The sequence below is a fragment of the Meleagris gallopavo genome, chromosome 10, assembly GCF_000146605.3.
Source record: "Meleagris gallopavo isolate NT-WF06-2002-E0010 breed Aviagen turkey brand Nicholas breeding stock chromosome 10, Turkey_5.1, whole genome shotgun sequence".
NCBI classification, from domain to species: domain Eukaryota; kingdom Metazoa; phylum Chordata; class Aves; order Galliformes; family Phasianidae; genus Meleagris; species Meleagris gallopavo.
The window spans coordinates 15986794-16008734 of record NC_015020.2 but is presented as its reverse complement, the minus strand read 5'-3'; the positions used below and the strand labels follow the sequence as shown (position 1 = coordinate 16008734).

General features: G+C 35.3%; 1 protein-coding gene across 1 annotated transcript in view; it reads left to right on the top strand.

Moving 5' to 3' along the window:
* The window catches only part of PRKACB (protein kinase cAMP-activated catalytic subunit beta), a 34548-nt gene extending 12811 nt beyond the window's left edge, over positions 1-21737 (top strand). The window contains 10 exon segments of the mRNA XM_031554860.1: positions 4885-4946; positions 5836-5964; positions 9509-9607; positions 10298-10380; positions 11022-11148; positions 13243-13338; positions 14267-14389; positions 15548-15712; positions 18795-18879; positions 18882-21737. Of these exon segments, the coding sequence (XP_031410720.1) occupies positions 4885-4946; positions 5836-5964; positions 9509-9607; positions 10298-10380; positions 11022-11148; positions 13243-13338; positions 14267-14389; positions 15548-15712; positions 18795-18879; positions 18882-18919 (1007 nt within the window). The 3' untranslated portion in view covers positions 18920-21737.
* The last annotated feature ends 204 nt before the right edge of the window (positions 21738-21941 follow it).

The following is a 21941-nucleotide window of genomic DNA, read 5'->3' as shown; positions in this document are numbered from 1 at the left end:
AATCTGGCTTGCTGTCTACTGGAGGTGCGCTTGAGAATAACAAATACAGTGCACGTGGGAGGTGGAGAAAGGCCAAGTAATTCATGTTAACTCTTCAGGACTTCTCCGCCTGTGACCCTTCCCCCTCTGCCCTAATTGCACCCCTTCAGCTGACACATCCCAAACTGCTTAAGTTTTTCAGGAACCTTTCTAGGATTCCTTTGCTTTTAAACTGTGTCAGGCCAGAATACTCTTTATTTTATAATATTCATCCACCCTTTGTTATTTCTTTTTAACTCTGCTAACTTTTCATAAAAAGTTCATCCATATAATAATTAAACAAAAATACTGTGTACTGCATTAATATACCGCTAAAAAAAAAAAAATCTATTTGCCACATCTCCTATAGTTTAGAGGGCTGGAGGGTGGGAATGTTCATTTCTTTGTTTTGGGGGGAGTTTATTTTTGGTTTTGTTTTGTGGTATTGGTTTGATTTTGTTTGTTTGCTTGTTTTTTAAATACCTCGTTGTTTGCTAGTAGTATTACTTGGGAATCTCTGGATCTCAAGCTGAGTTTTAAGTACACAGATAGTTCCTGACACAGAGCAGGTGGGGAGCAGCGCCTCTCTGAGCCAAAGAAGCCATCTGCGGGTTTCCCTTTGGTGTTCTGAACAAGCACCTTTTCATCATGTTGGGACCAGATGGTTTTTGTCACTTGAAAACAGAGCTTATTTGAACAGGAAGCTCTTGCATTCATTATGACCACGGACAGTTAAAAACTAACTGGTAACTGTCATTGTCTGGCGCTGTGTGTGGAAGTGGCTGTGTTTTATTGTGAACTATTTCTGTACTGCTCTCTGCTTCCCTTTAGTAGGTTTTCCCACTTATCACCATTTTCCCTTTGTTAAGGGTACAGATGTCCATTGGCCTAGTCTCAACATCATCTGCAATACACAAGTGACAGCATATATAATCCTTGGTATATAATTCGGCCCTGTGTGCACCTGTAGGATTCCCTCTGACCAGGCAGAAGTTATTAAACTTGTCTTTCAGTTTTATAAAAAGTTTTCAGACTTCACTCCTTGATCACTACTCCATTTCTTAACTATATTTTTCTCAATCTCCCCTGATTTCCTGCTGTGGCTTTGGATGTTTGCCTTGCATGAAACGTGCTTCTGGTAAGGGCTGAGACTGCCAATGAGAGCTAGGTCAACGGGGCCCGCTCATGCTCACTGGTCTGTGTGTAGCCTGTCTGCTTCCAGCTGGTTCCTTATTGGTGCCTCCCAGAATTTTTGGCTGTGACTCTCTTGTGCCTATCTCATACAATTAAATCATATTTATACAGCTACTGCAGAGAATTCAAGTACGCGTTGCGCTTTGGGTAGGGTAACTACAGCTGTGTGATTCAGGCTCCTCAAACGGTTTTGTTGCTGCTGTTGGATAATGGGATTGAAATGCAGTTTTGAATTTTTTGGAGACTGTTTTCCATTTCTGTGCTGCCCACCACATGGTGTGCAGTTCACATATGTTGTCTTTTGGACCAAAGCGCTAAGTAGTGGGAAGATCACCCAATTCCAGGTTTTATAGTGAATGCTGCAATGAAGATAGATACACTTTTATTAGCAACAGTTCCTTGGATGTGTGTATGTCTTGGAATAGCTTAATTATTAGAGATGCCAACTTGATCTTCTGAAATTTTGTAAGCTGTGTTTATTTCTGCGATGCAACATCTTTTTTTCATATCAAATTTAGCTGCATTTGGTGTGTTGTTTTTCTTTTCTTTCTTTTTTTATTTTTCATTTGTTAATCTTTGCTCAAACATTCTGTGGTGTAGCGTGAGTCATTCTGTCTGTGTGGGAAAGCACTGGTTTGTTGCAGGGTTCAGCCCTCAGTGGGGAGGGGAATGGGTGAAATATATTTGTGTTTTCTATGTGTTTGTTGTGGAAATGCATAAAACATTTTTTTTTTCTCTTTCTTTCCTCTCTTCATCATCTCATCTGTGTGGGTGAATGTTCCTGCAAACCCTTTGGGGACCTATAGAGACCTTTGGTATGCTCATTCTTTCATTAGTGCCCAAAGTCAGATGCTGGGAACAATTTAAAGATGAGAAAATAGAGGGGGGTGGAAGGGGTCTCACTGTAGCAATGTGAAGTGGCTAAAAATGTGCACTCGAGGAAAACTTCAAAGTCACCATTTAATGTTTGTTTGCACCATCAAAATAATACCAATCGCTACTACAGACTACAACTAGTTAGCATAAATTTTGATTTGGCACAAGAAAGGTAGAAATAAAGTGAGTTCTGTATCAAGAAGTAATGTTTCATGATCAAAATTCATTTTTTAAAAATATCTGTCTTCAGAAGTGACATAAGTGTGTGCATTTAAGTTGCCTAAATTATTTTGGAAGTCACCTCCTGAGTTTCGATGTGGTGTAGGAACCCAGGTGACTTCTGAATGGGAGAATCAGGCAAAATTTGATACATTTTCTCTTAAAAAAATGAGGGTGTCGTGAATAAATTAGTACCATTAGGTAGCTTTCTTTTGTAAATGCATGTTCAGTGCCACTTTCTGAAAAAGGAACATAAGTAGAGTAAATTAAATGTTCTGTACTGAAGGAGAGCTTGTGGCTTCTTGATTTTTCTAGAAACTAGGCTTCTTTTTCCCATGAATCCACAGTTTGAATGTTTCCAGCTGGATTTCAATTTTTTTCATAAACATTCTTTATTCCATAAGAAGAACTGAGACGATTGCATGAAAATGTCATGATATATTTTTATAAATACTGAAAATTATATTCCAGTGCAAGAAAAGTGGAAACAAAGTATTTCTTTATATGAACAATAGAAATTTTGCAAGGGATATTTAAGACATGCTATACCATAATAATATGAGCAAATTAAAACTTCATGTTTTGTCTATGCTTTGTATTGTTAAAACAAAGTTAAATGTTAATTAATTATCTGCAGCTGCTTAGAATCATAGAATTATTGAGGTTTGAAAAGACCACTAAGATTGTATAGTCCAACTGTAAACACATCACCACCACGCCCACTAAACTATGTCCCTAAAAATTTGAAGGTCCACAAGTCTGAAGGTTTGGCTCTTTGGTAATTGTACTGATCATCTTAATTTTTTTTCTTGTCATTAAGAAAAAAATAACAGTCATATTACTTTGGAGTCAACTTACATTAAAAAAAAAAAAAAATTGCAGGTAGTCATCAAATTAATTAGTAGTCATCTCAGTACTAGTGGAAGGAGAGGATCATTAGACATGAACTTAGACGTTGCTGGATTCCCTTTTTGTGTTGAGAACTTCATCTCGTAGGAAATCCTGTCCTTTTCTCAAATGAGAATCTTTAGATCATTAAACGATGAGGATTAATGATCCTCATTTGAGAATTAAATGAGGATCATTAAATGAGCAGCCCAAAAAATTTCAAGACATTTTCCCTACTTGGGACAACTGTCAAACATCTTACTGGCTCCCTGCTAAAATACATTTAACTCACAGTCAGTTTAAATGCCAATTTAATGTAATTCCTTTGACATAAAATGTTTTCCTGTTCTACTTACGCATAGGTTTAAAGTAATAGAGAGAAGGAATACATTATCACGTGTTCCTCTTAAGATAAAATTACTGTGCATATCTCATGTTTTAAACACTTTTCTAACCTTGAGGTCTGCCAGATCTTTTGACATTTTGTCTAAAATTTCCCTTGCATTGATGCTATTCTGTAGGAGCCAGTGATGGTGGGAGCTGCAAGCACCCCTTTCTTGAGTATTTTGCTACAAATTAAATCCTGTAGCACAGCTGAGAGGGAAAGAAAACCAGAATTAGTGACCAGTCTATTCCAGGGCTGCCATTGTTTTTATCACTGCAGATACTGCACCAGTCACAGAAAAATGGTAAGAGAAAAGGTCTCTATGAGACCTCTATGAAAGTAAAATATAGATCCAAAATTGCATACTTCCAGATATTGGCCAGAATAATCTTGACACATTACTGAGTATTTTTAGAAATTGCTTAGATCTGAACATTGCAAAACACAAAATCCACTGTTATTAATATTTTATTATCTGCAGTGACTGAGAAAATACAAAAACAGTATGGTGTTTTCTTCTCAATTCTGTGACTTTTTCAGAATCACGGCAATTTCTGAAATGCCTCTATTTATGACTATGCATTAAGTAACCTACTTTGATCTGGCTGATAATTGATATTCAGAGAAATACAACAAGTGAAAGATCATCTGAACAAAAAATGTTGGTGCACATTTTAAATGGTCATCTAGAACTTTGCACTTATTCATTCCTTGTATCTCAATGCAAAATTAAGAATACTTACTCTCTGACTGTGGGCACATCTAACGTGCAGTGTTGTTGTAGCCCTGTGCTTTGTCTTTGCTTGCAGTAATGATGTGCTTTTGGTATTGGAGCTTGGAAACAGCTTTTATTTAAAGGTGATGGGGGTGGAGGGAAAGCAATGAGACTGACATGTCTTAATAAGTTGAAAGAAAAGGGAAAAAAAAGTGTTATTATTTTAAATTATCCTTGTTGAATGGCTACTTATACATCAGGTGTTTGTGTTTTTTTCCCAATCAAATTAAGAAAGTTTTGTATCACCTTAAAGCCTGCTTACTTACACAGTATTTCGAGCTACTAGAGCTGGTGTCGTTTAATTAAAGTGTGTGGAATAATGTAGCTACTCCAGGAAGCTTGTAGATCACCTGGAGATAATTGTAGGAGTCTGAGACATTGGTGTTCACCATAGAAGATAGAAAATAGTACCTTAAGAATTGAAGAGTGGAATTGATAATGAAGTTCATACATTTTGTAAACAGTGCATCTCTATCACATGCATGGTGACTTACATTAATAAAAATGTTGGTTTTGTGTGTGTTTTCAGTGAAAGAGTTCCTAGCCAAAGCCAAAGAAGACTTTTTAAGAAAATGGGAAAGCCCACCTCAGGTATTAATCACTTAATTCAATAATTTTCTCTATACCATTTTTTCATGATATGCTGTAAGTGTGGTGTCAGTGTAACAAGCAGCAGAAAAAACTGAAATAAGTTTAACACATTTTTCAAAAAAGTTTCCATTTTGAATGTCAATTTTGTCACTGAAGTTTGTCAGGGAAGACTCTCAGATCTCCAGATTGAGCTGATGAAATGGTCGTACTGAGCAACTGCTTTCTTTTGCACTGAATTATGTTTACCATCAACATTACAAAACTCAAAATCAAGGTCGTATTTTACCTGGCTCTCTGTAGCAGTAACCATTGGTGAATCTGTAATTTACCTTGCTGATATTTTCTTATGTTGTTAAGAAAGAATATACTGCATGAAGCTTGTGGGCAGGCTGAGGAGCTTGAGAGAATAATCTGTTCAAAGTTAAACTGAGGGGAGTGGGCTTTTTCATGGAGGGAAGGATGGGGAGAGTGGAAAGGATGATGGTATTTTATTGAAGCAGCATTTGAAATACTTTGATAATGAGTAACTGAGGAAGTTTTGTCAGTGATATTTCTTCCAGACAGTATATATATGGTTTGGTTCTAGGATTTTGCTCTAATTTTCTGCTTTGTGGAGCATCGGGGGGTTTGTCTATCTGTGCCTTAAATTCGTTATCTACTTACTGTTAAAGTCTCCTTCTTATAAAGCATTTGTCATCTGTGTAGACAAATTATTGAAATGTTAATACAACTCAATTAAATCTTTTTGTTTTAATGAGTGCAATGTAAAATATAAAATCTTGTTAAAATTTGATAGGCATGACAACATAAAACAGCACTAGGTTGCCTATATTTTGTTGTCTCTTGATGTTAGATTGTAAATAATATCATTTTATCCTTGTACGCATAGAATACTGCTGGCCTAGATGATTTTGAGAGGCAAAAAACTCTTGGAACAGGATCATTTGGGAGAGTTATGATGGTGAAGCATAAAGCCACAGAACAGTATTATGCCATGAAGATACTGGACAAACAAAAGGTTGGTGCAATTTTTACTGCGTTTTTGTGGTTCAGAAGGGTTTGATGTAGATAAAATCTGGTAGCTGTGACTAAACTGTGTTTCTCTTGTACAGTTGCACAAATTTTAACCTTAATGTGTAATTTAATAAAGACTCCTTTATAAGACTTAGGAAACTAAACTTTATAGCATAAATTCTGGCATTATTTTTACTTGAAAGAGCTATTTTTTTTTCTTTCAACTTTAGCATTTTCCTATGACTGTTTTTTAACTTTTTTCTTTTTAAGACAGAAAATATCCACTTAAATTAAAAAGACTTGCCAACACAGTGCAAATGAAAGGCAGCTGATTGACCATTTCAACACTTTATTCCCTTACTATGGCTGATGAAATTCTGCAAGAAGTCTCCCTGTAAAACAGGGTGTGATGAGTGAGAGCATCCTGTGCCTGTGGGGGGAGCTGGTTATATGACTTGGAAAATTGGAAATTGGATAGCTGTAGTTATAAAATTATCTGGGGGAAAAAAAAAAAATCACATTTTTAATGATCATAGTGGATTTACAGTAAAACATTCTCACAGGCTTAAAGATATTTGCAACTAGTTATGTTGGTTCTCCATTAGAAAGCTAGGTGGCTTTTTGTCTGCTGGTAGAAGGCTGTCTGCTGTTCTACGATGAAATACACAAGTCAATTATCATGTCAGTTTTTTTCCAGTGCTTGGGCTGGAACCAGGCCTTGGGCCTTTGAACTGCCCTGTGTACAAACCTTGATGTCAGCATCTGGTCCCACGGTGCCAGGTGCTGTGCTAGCAGTGTGCAGCCATACTGAGCTGTTGGTTCCAAGGGAAGTTCTTTACAGCCTGGTGTTGTCCAGTTCCTTTAGAACTGGGGAGCCTTCTTGCAAAGAAGCCTTATTGCAGTCTTCCAGTCTCTTCTGATTCCCAAGGCACATTAACCAAGTGTGGCATGTGGAAACATTGCCTCTCTAGCCCAGCCAGCTTGCCCTTGGGATTTTTATTTAGGCGTAGAGAAATCAGTCACTTCTTGCTTATTATTCCAGGGCTGGCTGCATTGCTGCCCTCTGTTACCACAGAGGATCATAGGGAAGTCCAGCTGCTGTTATACAAACAAGGAAAATGGCTAGGAGCTCAGACATTTGGGAAAAGGGTTTGCTTTGTATTTTAACGGCAAGAACTACTTCTTGGTGGTGGTTCCTGTCAATCATCTCTTTATCAAATACACAGCTGTATTTCCTTTTGAAAATTTCTGCCAGTTTCAGTAAGTTTTATGGAGAATTTATGAGTGCTTCATCACAAAGGATAGATCATCGTGGAAATATTTGAAGGAATATTGAACAGGGTGGATGGCCAATGCGGTGACTTTTTTTTAACAAAACTTTTGTCTAGTTCATTAGGATAGGAAAGAAATATAAAGGTAATGTATATTGAAGTAGCTAGCAGTTTTGTATGTAGGGCTGTTACTCTTTTATTTGTCTGCCTTGACCTAGCAAAGATGTAATATACGAAGGTCACTGAAAGTAATGCCTCTTATTTATTTCTGTGGAAATAATGACAGATACAAAGAGCACAAAAACACTATAAGACAGAGGAAATACTCAGCTACAAAATACCATTTTTCAATATTATCACCACCATTAGCTGTGCATTTTTGCCAGCAATGAACAAGAGTCTGCATGCTGCACTCACAAGGATCTGTAACAGTGGTGGTGACCCACTGTCACTGTCAGCACTGCTGAAATGCACCACCCACTGCCTCACTGTGCTCAAATCCTGTTTGTTTTCTAGAAACTTTCAATAAGCATTGATGAATGTCAGTGGACACAATTTCGTCTGCTGGGAGGAGTTCACTCCTTTGCTTCATATGCACCTACATATCAGACTCCATGCTGTCACACTGCCCCTTTACTGCCATCTGTCACATGGCAACAACATGTAATGGGATATTGGTGGGAGGATTCAGCCTCTACCGCCATCCCACCAACATCCACCTCTGACTTTGTGGGCCAACATAACAAAATAGAATGCAAGCTTTCAGAGCAGACCTCATAACAATGCACAGTTTCATTACACGATTGCTTTCAGAAGGTAAGCATTGTTAACGAAAGCTCAGACCCAAGCAAGTTATGGGATAACCTTCTACTGGTGTGGATATCATTGATCTAGAAGGTGTCGTTGGACATGCCTTTAGCCAGAATTCAGTGTGAGCAAAGCTGTGTTAGCTGAGGCTCCAATTTGATAGCATGAAGTGCTAAGTAGTAGTCTCGGCCTGTGGTACTGCTGTGATCACCCTCCACTATTTCAACAGCAGAAGCTGCAGAAAGGGTGGTTAAATCTTGTCTAGAAGCTGAATGCTTTGCAGTATTAAAATATAACGTTAGTTTGCTGTTTTTGGTGGCCAAAACAATTCCAGTGCCATAGTTTTTTGGGGGACAAAAGGGACACTTCCCACGAGTGAGCTGATTCACAGTGCTTGTTTTTTTTCCTGCTGTTCTTATGCCTCAGTGCAAATTTTTTGATTTGGTCTATAAATTCTGTGATTGAAGAGAGATTTAATACTTTTAATTCACAATTTTTTTTGTATGACATTTCTTTAAAAAATAAAAAACTTTTTTTAATACTATTTTCATTTAAAGGATTGTTAATTTAAACGCCGTTTTAGTCAGGACTGGAATATTGTGCTTATCTGTTATTTATAGCAGTTACATTTGCTTTCCAAACTTGTGAAAACAGGCTTATTTTCATCAGCCTTGTACATTTTCATGTTTCCAGTGCAGAAAAAAGTGTGACTTTATGTCATTCTCAAGGTACAGATAAATTAGGTAATACGGATGAAGTAAAATGGGGCTTAACATCAGGAAACAAATTGCTAATTCCCAAGAAGTGATCAGCAATCTACCACTTGCTGCCTTGCTGGTAGCTTAATGCTGTAATGTATTTCAAAAAGGTAGCATTTAATTTTTTAGTTCTGTCACCAAGCAGTTTGATATAATGCAGAAAAGCAAAATTCACTGAAATATCACTGAAGTAACTGTTCATAAGAATGGAAACTTTGAATGTATGTTTTCCTTAGTCTTCTCCTTACTAATGTGTGAACTCTGTAAAGTAAATCAGTTTACTTTGTTTACTTGTAACAAAATTCATAATTAAATATGTGATGCAATTTCCTGCCTTTCTTAGCTAAGCCAGAATTACTAGATTTTTATTGAGTTGTCTTGCTGCGGAAGTATCTCTGTCATAAGAAAAAGAATTCTTACGAACATGTAAAAAGATGTTTTCCTTACAGATTCTTATGCTCAGCAGGTAGGAAGAGCTACTGTTTCTCGAGTTATCTGCAGACCATATAACATGAGTATTACTCTTTAGAATGGCTGTGCTTCTCATTCCTTTCTCATTACTCTTACCAATAATCTGTTAGGTTTTTGGCTATCTGTAAAGATACGTGCTTGTTTTCAAATGACTTTGTTGCACTGAAAAATATATTGATAGTTAAAAAACGTCATAGGCTGGAGATATTTTTTTTGTTTTGTTTTTTTTTTTCTCTACTAGGTTGTCAAGCTGAAGCAGATAGAACACACACTGAATGAAAAGAGAATATTACAAGCAGTGAACTTTCCTTTCCTTGTAAAACTGGAGTATTCTTTTAAGGTAATCATTTCTTTGAAAGTAATCATTTGAGTTTCTGGAAAGTACATGATCAAACTTTAGGAAAAATTGTAGTTGTTATGCAGCTTATTTGTGTGAGATTGTTATCTGGAGCAGGATTTAGTGACAACCATAGTGAGAACTTCGAGATTAGCTTCTAACTCCAAGACAGCATGTGCTTGGTGGTCTGTAGAGAAATCAAGTATTTTGCTAATGTGATATGTGTCCTGTGAATATTTACTACTTTTTAAATTTATTTTTATTTTTATTATAGCATTTTAAACGAACAGGCATTCTAGCTTAATGTTTATGACTTTGAGGTTTGGGGATGGGGCTATAGGAGATAAGAATATTCTAGGCTGTTGATTATAGACTTAAGAGTGCAAGTTCATAGATTGTGGTCAGTATCTCACCCTTTGCTCCTTCATATCATTCTACACCATTGTGTCAGGAGCCCACTAATTATCTTTATATTTTAATGTTAATTTTAATAGATTTCTTGACATTCTGATACTCCTTTTGTCGAGTGTCAGCATTTTTCCAAGAATTACCTGTGTTTCTTTTTATTTATTAAGGTCATCGGATGGCTACAATTTTTCATTTTCATTCTTTACTAAAATATACTGTACCTGGGAATTATAAACACAGTAGCATGTCCAGTATGTATTTATGTGTACTGATTCGCTTTTTTAGGACAATTCTAATTTATACATGGTAATGGAGTATGTTCCTGGTGGTGAAATGTTCTCACATCTAAGAAGAATCGGAAGGTTCAGGTAAGAAGTCTTAGTAAAACTATTCCTTCAAAAATAGTTATACTGCTAATGTGGGAAAAGAGTTTCATAAAATCTGTTACTATTAATGAAAAAGTTCTGAAGGGGTAAGTGCATTTAATTTTGCCTTCTTGTATTGGACTAATATATGCAATGAAAAAATTATAATTAATTTTCAGTTTGTTAATACAGGTATTAGTAATCTAGGCATAGTAGAATCTAGGAACTGCTTTTTTTCTATTTTTTTTTTCCATTTTCCTAATTCCTGTAATTAGGAATTGTTATGCACATTGGCACTGAAACTGATAATGGTTTCAAAAAGTAAAGTTTAAAATCTGAGTTTTTCTAAGTTCTATGCGGTACAATATAATCATCTTGATTTGAAAACATATTTTAAATGCAAAACCTAAGAAATTAGATTTAAGGTATGAAAGTATTAGTTCTAAAATATTTGCTGTTTGTTTCTGCAGTGGTTTGGGGGCGTTGTGTTTGATACGGATTTTTGTTTGGTTTTTCTTTTTGTTCTTAGTATACAATAAAAGAACTGATTAAAAGATTATATCATCTGTCTCTGGCAATCTGGTGGTTGTTTCAGTATCTTAGCATAGCACTGAATTACTTAATATTGTTTTAATTCTTCACAGTGAACCACACGCACGGTTTTACGCAGCTCAGATAGTGCTAACATTTGAGTACCTCCATTCATTAGACCTCATCTACAGAGATCTAAAGCCTGAAAATCTTTTAATTGATCAGCAAGGATACATCCAGGTATGGTAGTCTTCATGTATTTGGGGAGAGGACTCTTGTTTCACAGTGCAATTAGGTAATTGTAGCAAATATGTTTAGAATAAGTGAGCTGGTTGGCATGTTAGCATATGCTCTGGGGCATCACTGGGCTGAACTTCCTGTGACTGAAACAAAGTATGCACACATTCATTGCCTATGCTGGACCAAGTTGTCAGGATTTCCCTTGTGGTCTTTGCTGAGGAGGAGGTGATTATATGGCTCTGTTCATCTGCCCTAAAATGAGAAGGTACCTACAGTGTCTGATTCTCTGCATTGTCTATATAAGCAGTTGAGGATGATTAGATGTCAACATCTGCAATATAGTACTTAATTTCAGGCAGTACTTAATCTCCCAGCGTTGGAGAGCCCATAACCTTCTCAGCAATTCAGATGAGAATTGCAGTGCTGCAAATGATTTCTTTTGTTTTACAACAGCTTCTCAGCACCTCTTCAACTTCTTTTTAGTTTCTCTGCTTGTGATCAATAAGACAAATGGGAAGGTGATATACAGCAACAAGCATTCTGCAGTACCTTGCAGTTCTTACACTGTGGAAGCTTTTCTCCCCTCATAGTGTCACCTTTAGCCATGCCTAAGTCTAACAGTAAAATAAACTATGAAAACATGGAGAGAATTGGAAAGGACTCTTAACTTGAGCTTTTTTAACTGTACAATAATACTGCATGGAGAACAAAATAACTCTGTAAAGAGAAGAGAAATATGAATTTCATTAATGTAGATAAAGAGTACCATGCACATAAAGCTATGAATGTCTTCTATAGAACTGATGACTCTCTGTACTGAACAATACATTTTTCTGATGGTGAGCAAACTGCAAATGGTAACAGACCCAGCAGTCAGTCTTCCCATGGCAGGTTCTTTAGTTTTTGCTTCTAAGCAGAGGGATTTTGGTGTTCATGTGTTCATACTGCAGTTCCAACTAAACTTTGTTTAAAAACTCCATTAATTTTCTTTTTGAATTTTAAAACAGGTACTTGTTTGTCCCATGCCTACAGTATGTTCTTACTCAGATTAATATGCATTCACAAACACAGCAGGAATTCTTTGCTGACTGAAGCAGGTCTGCTTAGTCAGCATGTTTGCTCTCTCCATTCAGTTGCAGGTGTGATTGCTGTTGTTTCTATGAAAAATGAAGCAAAAACTGCCTTGATAGTTTGGCATTTAGCTCGTTTAACTATCTCTGTGTGACCTTACTGTATCAGAAACGTTGGCACAAGTTGTTGTGTAATTAGTGATACCAAGAAGGAGGAAATAAAAGGAATGGATCCTCAAATAAGCATAGACTTGATAGGTTGAAACTGGTCCCAGAATTTCAAAACTAACCTGCTGGCTTCCATATGTATTCTGCAATATGGTCCAGGAAAAATCCCAGTGTGAAAGATGAAATAGCATACAAGTTCTGAAAACTTACTGCAGAAAACATGACAAGTGGAATGAAGAATCCTTAACCGCCAAGAACTTGTCATTTGTGACTACAGTTGCAGCTACATTTTCCCCACATGCACAATCTTCAGATAAGTAAGCTGGGTTCTGGTGATGCTTTCAAAGATATTCAGAACCAGAAGTTACTGGAAGACCTCTTCTACATTGTCATATTCCCACACTATTTTTTCAATATCACCTTTATACACTTCTGCTATGAAAACTTCCCCAAGATTCTCTGATATCTTAATCCTTTTTGTGATTCATTTGTTTGTCAACTGAGGGAAAAAATAAATATCTTGTTTATATTTACATTCTTAGAACTTTTAGCGGTATAAACAGTCTGATGTGAAAAGTATAAGAAAATATATTAATGTTTTGCAGTACGTACAGATGAGGAAGTTGTAGATCCTACTGATTATTGAAATTCTAAACAGAAGAGTTTTTGAGGGAGGGAATATTTATTTTATCATGAGAAAAAAAACTGTAAGTGAATTAAAATTATCAGAAAAAGTTGCCATATAGGATGCATGTGACTGTGTGATAGTATGTGATCTGACACATAAATTTTTCCCATGTGTAAAATTTCTCCCCAAAATATTTCAGAGGTACTTAATTTTAAATTTTGATGCCAGGTCACGGACTTTGGCTTTGCAAAAAGAGTAAAAGGAAGAACTTGGACATTATGTGGGACTCCAGAATACCTGGCACCTGAAATAATTCTCAGCAAGGTACTTCAGTTCTATGAATGATAATTGTCAGTCATGTATTTGGTGTGATTAAAAGGTATCACCTAATTATTAATCTCTGAGGGATGAACAGTTGCTGGTAGTTGAAAATTCAAATTATTGACAAGTTTTAGTGAAGTATACAAAACACAAGTTTTGCATCAGAAGTGTTAACAGACTAGAAGAGGAGCTCCAGAACTGTGTGATGGTTGAATCAGTAGTCATTGAAAAACTATTTGCAGTGTTTTATGTTTAAAGCACTACGCATGAATCAAACATGGAAAAACACTTGTCTTGCACGTAAATTATATGCAGCCTAATACTTGTACTCTATTTGAACACAGAAGAAATCTTACAGCTGTGGTATCTTTTCATGTTTTGCAAAAGAAAATTCTTATAGTTCATGGAACTACACATTATATCATAATCTTGTTAAATTATGCATTGTGTAGTTTTAATTAAATACCCTTTGTAGGTCTTTAAACAGAAAATAATTTCACTTTAGGAGAAAGTGTTGGATGTTTATGGCTTTTATGATGTTAGCTAAAGCAGCAAAGGAAGTTGCAATGCCTCTACTACAAATTCTCCATAGTTGATTTTTCAAGAATAACTGAGTCTTGACCTTGAGCTTTCAGAGGGAGCACATGAAATTGGGATGAGGGGGGTTTTCTGTATTTATGTATTCTATATATCCTATCGGTGTAAAGATATCACTGGGAATCAACACAAGAATTTGTGCAAAGTGTTTTGCTTTCATTACAGTGTTGCTGTTAATATTGGAGAACTTCAGTTTGTTTTAAATAGGGTGTATTAAATAAACAAAAATATATATTTTTTTATATTTTCTTTCTTTACATTGCATAGATATATGTATAGCAAATGTTAAACTCTTAGAAATAGTACAAACTGTGGTGTTTCTGGTTTTATCCAGGGTTACAACAAGGCAGTGGATTGGTGGGCATTAGGAGTGTTAATCTATGAAATGGCAGCTGGATATCCCCCATTCTTTGCAGATCAACCCATTCAAATTTATGAGAAGATTGTGTCTGGCAAGGTAAGTAAAGACTCTGTATGTTTTCACATGCATAGTTTGTTTTTTGCTGTGTTTGTAGTACCTGATTTTTATGTGGAGTTGATCAAAATTCACTGGATGCTATAGACATTGAGCAATTTGGAATGAATATAGCAGGGACTGGAATTGGATGATATTAATGGTCCCTTCCAAACCAAACTTTCTATGAATATGGGAAGAATTTGTAATGAATACTTCTTAGGTACAGGCATTGTGATAGTAATAATGATCAAGGCTTTAAAAATCCAGATGTTTGCAGCCTGTACAGTTCCCTGCCATCAAATTTAAAATGCATCTTTTTAAATTTACAACACCACAGTATTATACCATTCTATGCTTGGATAAAAATGATCCAGTAACTATTAACAACCATTTACCAGTACGTTGTTTACCTAGCTATTTTCTTTATAGAAATATCTTTGTAGCTTTTGAGAAGCTCTAAAGTGTTTCCATAATTCATAGTAGTTTTCTTCTGCAGCAAATAAGTGCTGTAGTTGTGATGGTTTTTTTTGTTTTTGTTGTTTTTCAAATTTTACCTATTTTGCTTTACATATTTACTATTTATCATCTAATCTATTCTTAAGTCCATGAGTGGATGGCTGTAGAAACAGCACTGGACTTGAGCGCTGGAAACTCTAGTATTCTGTTCTCATATATCAGTATATTCATATCTCATATATCAATATATTTCCTTTATAACCTTAATTTAATAGTTTAATCGTGCATTTAGTTCATTACTTAGAATACTTGATGTACATGAATGTTATTACTATATACATTGTGTCTACATATACACATTTATATATATAAATTGCATATATGTAGTGTGTTTATGCATGTAATTTTAAAATTTGGTCCTAGAATTTAGTTGAGAATGCCTTGAAATGTGGTTGTGTTATTGTGAAACTAGTTAGTAAAATTTAGATTTAGCTTTCACGTCGTTGTTATATTAAATCAATATTTTCCCCCCAACTCGATCAAATCTAGAAACTTCCAGATCAAAAGGAAGGTAATGCTGTTGGTAAAAGCTTTCTGAAGCATAAAGTGGCAGAAGAAATGCTGCTTTTTGCGTGAACATTGTTTTGCTTATGCAAGGGAAGAATCAAATCTGTACATTAATGTTGTGGATATATATTTCAGGTAAGGTTCCCATCACACTTCAGTTCAGATCTAAAGGATCTTCTAAGAAATTTACTCCAGGTAGATTTGACCAAACGATATGGAAATCTCAAGAATGGTGTAAATGACATAAAGAACCACAAGTGGTTTGCGACTACAGATTGGATTGCCATTTATCAGAGAAAGGTAAGACACTTCCTGAATCAAATGAGGAGTTGAAGTCAAATTTCTAATTATTTTGTTAGTTTTTGCCTTCTTAAATGTATAATTTTTCAAATGAGAAAATGTGAAAGTAGTTGAACATATAAGATTGAGGATTATATATTGATTGAATTGTTTGTTTCTTGTTGCCATTTTATCCTGGACCTCCATATACTCATGTTGTCTTAACACGTGTTTGTGCTTTAGTCTATTTCTGGAATATCTCAGAATGAGCCATCTCCTGCCTCTCTTGCTTTTTATTTAATCCCTGCTATAATGGCATCTATAAATACTCCATAGCAGAGAGGAATCTGTTTTCCTTTCCAACTACTTCTTAGCAGCCAGGCTGTGCTTTAGTGGGGAGAAACTCTAGCCAAAGCTGAAGTACCACTCTCTCTGCTGAAATGGTATTCTCCCTTTTTGCTCTTGCCTTACCTGTGACTGGAACAGGTTCAGATGTAGAACGTATCTCTGGAGATATTTTCATTCTGACACTACACTGCAGTTGACTGTGGTTTCGTAAATTAAAGCAGTGACTTACAGAGCCCTTCTGAATCCTGTTTTGTGATATTTTTAGAATGGCTTTCTAGACCTGCCTGGCCAATGTGAAATCTAATGTGGCATTTAATAAGTTTGGTGCCCAGTGTACGCTGTGAACTTGCATAAGAATGAAAGTAAAACAGAGAACTCGGGGTATTTGGAGAGCATGGGGAGTCAGTAGCAAACCAGAGGAGTATAATAGTGCTTTCAGGCATGAGTAAGACAGGGCTTGGAAAGGCTGCTGGGGAAAAGAGGAAGGATGACTGCAGTTCAGTGTAGGTCTGTCTTCCAGTAGCTCCAGGTCTCCCTCTCCCATGGAAGCTAGTTGAAGCTATATTCTAGTATTCAAAGTCAAAGTTGAATGTCTGTATATTAGTGAGTTACTAGAAATAGATTGCTTAGAAATTATTTGTTCTTTTAAGGCAACCTCTGAATTGCTTTTTTTTTTTTCGATAAACACCAAAAAAGACTAAAATAATTCTGTTGGTGCTGTCCCAGAAGAATCATGTGGAAGAATCGTTTAGTGTTCAGAATTTGCTAAAAAGGTTACATACAATACAGTACAATAACAAACACTTCAAGGAGCTGCTTACCATCATTGAAATGCTAACAGTCTTGACTAGAGGCATGAACTTGCTGCTGTAACAGAGGTATTTTAAAGGACAAACTTAGATACTAACAATAGTTTATAAAAAGAAACTGGTTGTTTGGCTACACGAACTGACAGTGCAGTTGTTATGGTATTCGCTTATACATTAATTACTAGAAGACAGGATACAATTAAGACATCTGATATTCATTGTGTTAAGTATGGATGTTTTAAGAAAAGATTTCCCTCTGCAGAATTGTAATTATCTGCTCTCTGCTTTCTTAATGCCTGTTTACAAGATAATTTTAAACACTATGAGTTTCATTTCATAGTAGGCTCTTCTGGAACACCCAGGCCCCATTATATTGAAGCATTATAATATAATATAATTCATTATATAAAATTATATTATTGAAGATAGCATTTTTAGTACACTGCTGTAGAAATTTACTTTTACAGAAACGATAAATATTTTTAAAAGATGAACTGGTACTACAGGCAGAATAGCTGTTATTAGTTTCAAAGGACTGTGAAAAGTGATACAGAAGAACTTTGAAGCTTCTAATTCTACAAAATAAATACAGTAATACTAGAGGTCTGAAACAACAGTGTATATTGCAGTCTCATTTAAGCAATCATTGAAATACAGCAAAAAACTTAAGGTTTATGCCAGCTTCACACAAGCTGTTAACACAGCATGGATTTTCCTGAATAAACCTAATGTTCCTTGGCAGCTTACAAAACAGGAATAATATTGTTATGCTGCAGTATTAAGTAATACATTCAGTTACTTAATATTTCAGATGAGATAAAATTGTGTTTTCTTTGTGTGCTTGCATGGCTATTTATTAAAATGCTGCTTGGTAATATGGTATACTTAGGGCCAAAAAGCTATTTTCACTATAAAACAGTATTATCTCCTGCAATCTCTTTTTAGCTATTTCCTCGGTGAAAATAATAGGAAAAATGTTGTGAAATACAGGCACAAATAGCTGTCTGATGCATCTCATTTGAACACATTCTGTAATTCCAGCAGTAAATAAGATATTTATTGTTCTCTGAGCTTTATTATAAGGCAGTAATTAAAAATTAATTTGGGAAGACGTAAAAATAGAATTTAGATAATGGTAAGTGTATGGTTAACTAGGTATTTACTGAGGCTGAGAATATTCTCGGGATACATAACCTAAACAGATACCTTGTTTTAGGAATAGTACTGTAGGCTCCTGATAACTGTAGCATGGTCCATAAATGCAGAAAGCTCGTGTTATTTTCAGGCACACACTCTTCTTGGGAAGTTCCTGAGAAAGATACCTATCTGATCACTCTGCATTTCCTAGTTTTTATAGTTTTGAATTTGCATTGTATCGAGTAATATTTAAATTTTGCACAAAGATGGATAAATTTTCTAAGGTCAACATCAAAAAGTAGCAGGTTCTGTCAGCTTTAAGAAGCAGCAGTATTGAGAATCTTGGAAAACAACTGGTTTGAATATATAAATATGAATTGCTTACAAACATACAGTTGGCATAAGATGTACAGAATTTCAAAGCTAACAATGTGTTTGTGGATTTGAGAGTGTGTGCTGCCTGTCTTTACCAGGAAGATTTTTACTTTCCAGTAAGAGAAGAGGTTTAAGTTACATATGCTTGGAAGTAGGAAGCAGAAAGGAAAGAATTAAATTTGTTATGAAGTGGAACTATTTTTAAATTCCTGTTTGTCAATGAGATATTAGACTTTTTTAACATATATTCATTCATCTAGACTACATGTTCTTAGGCTGATTTTATTTTTTGCCACAACTTGGTTTACTATACTATCTACTTTCTTGGCAGGCCTTGAGAAGTAATGGGAAGATGGCTATGCCTGTTATAGTGCTAAATCTGAAGATATTAGACCAATAACATTAAATGTGCTCTTTTTTTTTTGTAAACACAGGTAGAAGCTCCATTCATACCAAAGTGCAGAGGCCCTGGAGATACCAGCAACTTTGATGACTATGAAGAAGAAGATATTCGTGCGTCTCTAACAGAAAATGTGCAAAAGAATTTGCTGATTTTTAGTAGGAGTAGGAGGACAAGATGACATCAGGGCTCACATTGGGATCTTTGCACTCTGTTAACAGATGAGGTGGAGCTGAGACCATCATATGTCAAAACAGTTACCTAGTTACTTCATTCCACAAAGCTGACTGAGGTCTTTATTGCCATCTTCCATGTGTGCGGTTTGCACCAACCCTTCTAACTAGGCACAATTAAGCAAGCACTGTTTGTGCAGTAACACAGAATAATAGACCACTTTCCTACTTAACTTTGGTTTCTGTCGTTCTTTGTTTCTGTGTATTGTTCATTTTCCCCTTTAAAATGAAGTAGTTTTTTACCCAAGAATGCTCCATTTTATTTTGAATAATGTATTATTTGTGTGAGTGAAATGGAAGGTGTTGCGGCTAGTGTGATTTAGACTGAAGTGAAAGGTAAATGTTGCTTCTAGTCTGTGCCAGCCAATAATTCTTGTCTGTCTCGTGTCTGATGCTACAATTTATAATAATAATTTTTTAGTAGCTCAGACTAAACCTAGCCAACATTTTTAGCGTTTTTGAAGGTAGTATTTATCGCCATATAAATGTCTGCTAAATTAACTTAAAAATGTTTCTTCCTGGAGACTGACCAAAATTCAGTAGAGTCAATTGGAAGGCTTAAGTAGGAGACAGTAGCTAGACCCCGTGCCTTGGTTTTCTACATCCCTGCGGTTTTCGTCACTGCCTCCTTCCTTTGTATTTCCACCTAGGCAGTAGGTCAATTGCCATAACCAGACTGTACCATGGAAAGCTTACAGTCTCAAGAGAGGGAGTAATTCCATCTGGTCTGGATTTTGGACCATATTTAACCAAGTCAACTTACCAGCATTTCAGTTGGCCATATGAAATGACTTTTTTAAGAACATTAACCCTAAACTCTTAAAGGAAGTTTTGGTCAGTATTGTAGAGAATGACTCATTTTGGCTCTTTTTTTTCTTTTTCTTAGCCAATATTTGGGCTCCCAAAGTATTCCTTGTTTCAAGCCTTTTTTGATTTTTTTTTTTAAAGGCATCCTTTAAAAAAAAGTAAATAGAAAATGATGTTAAAGCAAAAAAAACACAAAGTAAAATGCGCTCTGCCATTGGCTTGTGAAAAGCAAATGGTTTAGCAAATGCAAAATGATGTTCTAGATACATTGCTGGATGAACACGGTTATTTTTTGTTAGCTGTTAAGAATAAGAGGTTATTGCCAAGTTTTATTCTGGTATACTATATTAGTAAACTGAGGATGGAGTACTGCTACAATCACTTTCTTTTTAATTACAGCACTTCATTCATGAAGAAAAGAGACAAAGTTTAAAAACTGCAACAGCTGGTTTTATTTTAGTTGCATTGTGTCTTCATTCTTAACCTACTTTCTTTCAATCAACCAGAATGTATGGTCACACAGATATAAGCATTTGGGCTTAATTATGTTTTGTATACTCTCACCAACTGACTTAAAAGATATTGCTGTCATGTGCTAGCTTTGGGCACTTTTACACATTTATTTCAATGTTAATAATCAGTGGCTCAGCACTTTTTTGGGGGTTGCTTTTAAACTTATTCATAGTAGTTTTATTTGTACACTTGATTCTGGCTCTCTCAATGACCTGTCTTAAAACAGCGCATCAAAACAGTTTAACCTTGACTCATACATCATGACAAATTTACCTGCATACAAGGATGAATTGTTTTTAATAAAACTGAGCTCTACTGATACATAGCCATTGTATTTGTTTGAATGTCAGAGAAAATAAACCACTGACACTCCTTCCTTTTAAACTGTATGACACTCCTTTAAGAAAAGACTTTGTAGACATTTTACAAAAGAGTATGAGGCGTACCATCAAACATTCTCTATGTTTAGGTTGTTGAGCATTTTTGCACAACATCATTAGGAGGCTGACATTGAATGCAGTCTTTGTCCACCCATATTTACGTATTTGCAAGAAAAGTATAAGATACTTTGCTGTAGCAAATTTTATGTAACAAAGATATATCGTCACATTAATAAATTTAAAGAAATCCTTTGTATGAAAATGTTAAAATCTTTTGTATTTCATTTAGACCAAGGACATGCTGCTGTATGCTAGCTGTATGCGATAAATTCTACAGTAACTTTGTTGTCGTTTATGAACTTTAAAAGATTTTAATAAATGTTGGAGATCACAATTTGATTCTGTTATGATTTTAATTTTTAGTCACTGCATAATTCTGATAAGATTCAGAGATTTTCTGTTTTGTAAAATACTGTAATCAATCATCTTGCGTGTACAATAAGACAAAAGTCTAGGAAATTGGTTCTGACGTGTCTGTCTGATATCCAGAATAAATCTACGTGGGCATAAGTGGGAAAGTCATCTTAATGCCATGATATGATATTTTTTAATTTTATGAAAATCCCATTAGAAAGTAAAATACTTTTCCAATATGGCATAATAGACTTCAGTATGGAAATGAGATTCTATTTTGGAAAAGGAGGGGAAGTGTGCAATTTCCAAGGCATTAGTGAGTACATTTGACAATGTGAGTATTATACAACCCTCTCATTTAAACACAGTCATAAAATATAACTGCAGAATATTATGTTACCTGTATTTAATTTGAAAAATCATTTTCACAATATGGAAAAATTGTATATCTATGACAGTAGAAGCTTGTTAATTTTACACATTTGAGGAATTAAGTGTTGAACTATATGGTATATTTTAATTGTACTCTAGTTGTATGTAACTTTCATTTCCAACATAAAGGATTGTATCTCATTAAGTAAATTGCTTTTTTATTATCTTGTCAGTTGCATTAAAACCCTTATTTTTAAATCCTTTAAAGTATTTTACTAATTTTTGCAAATAATTAGATGTTTTTAAGTGCTGCAATAGTGTGCAATATAGTAAACATTTATATACAGAAGTGCAAATTAAATTATGTACAACTCTCACACTGCTTCTTTGTGAATCAAAATGTTGTATGATGAGTCATTGCATCTCACCGCACACTGCAACAGGTGTTTGAAACAAGATGAG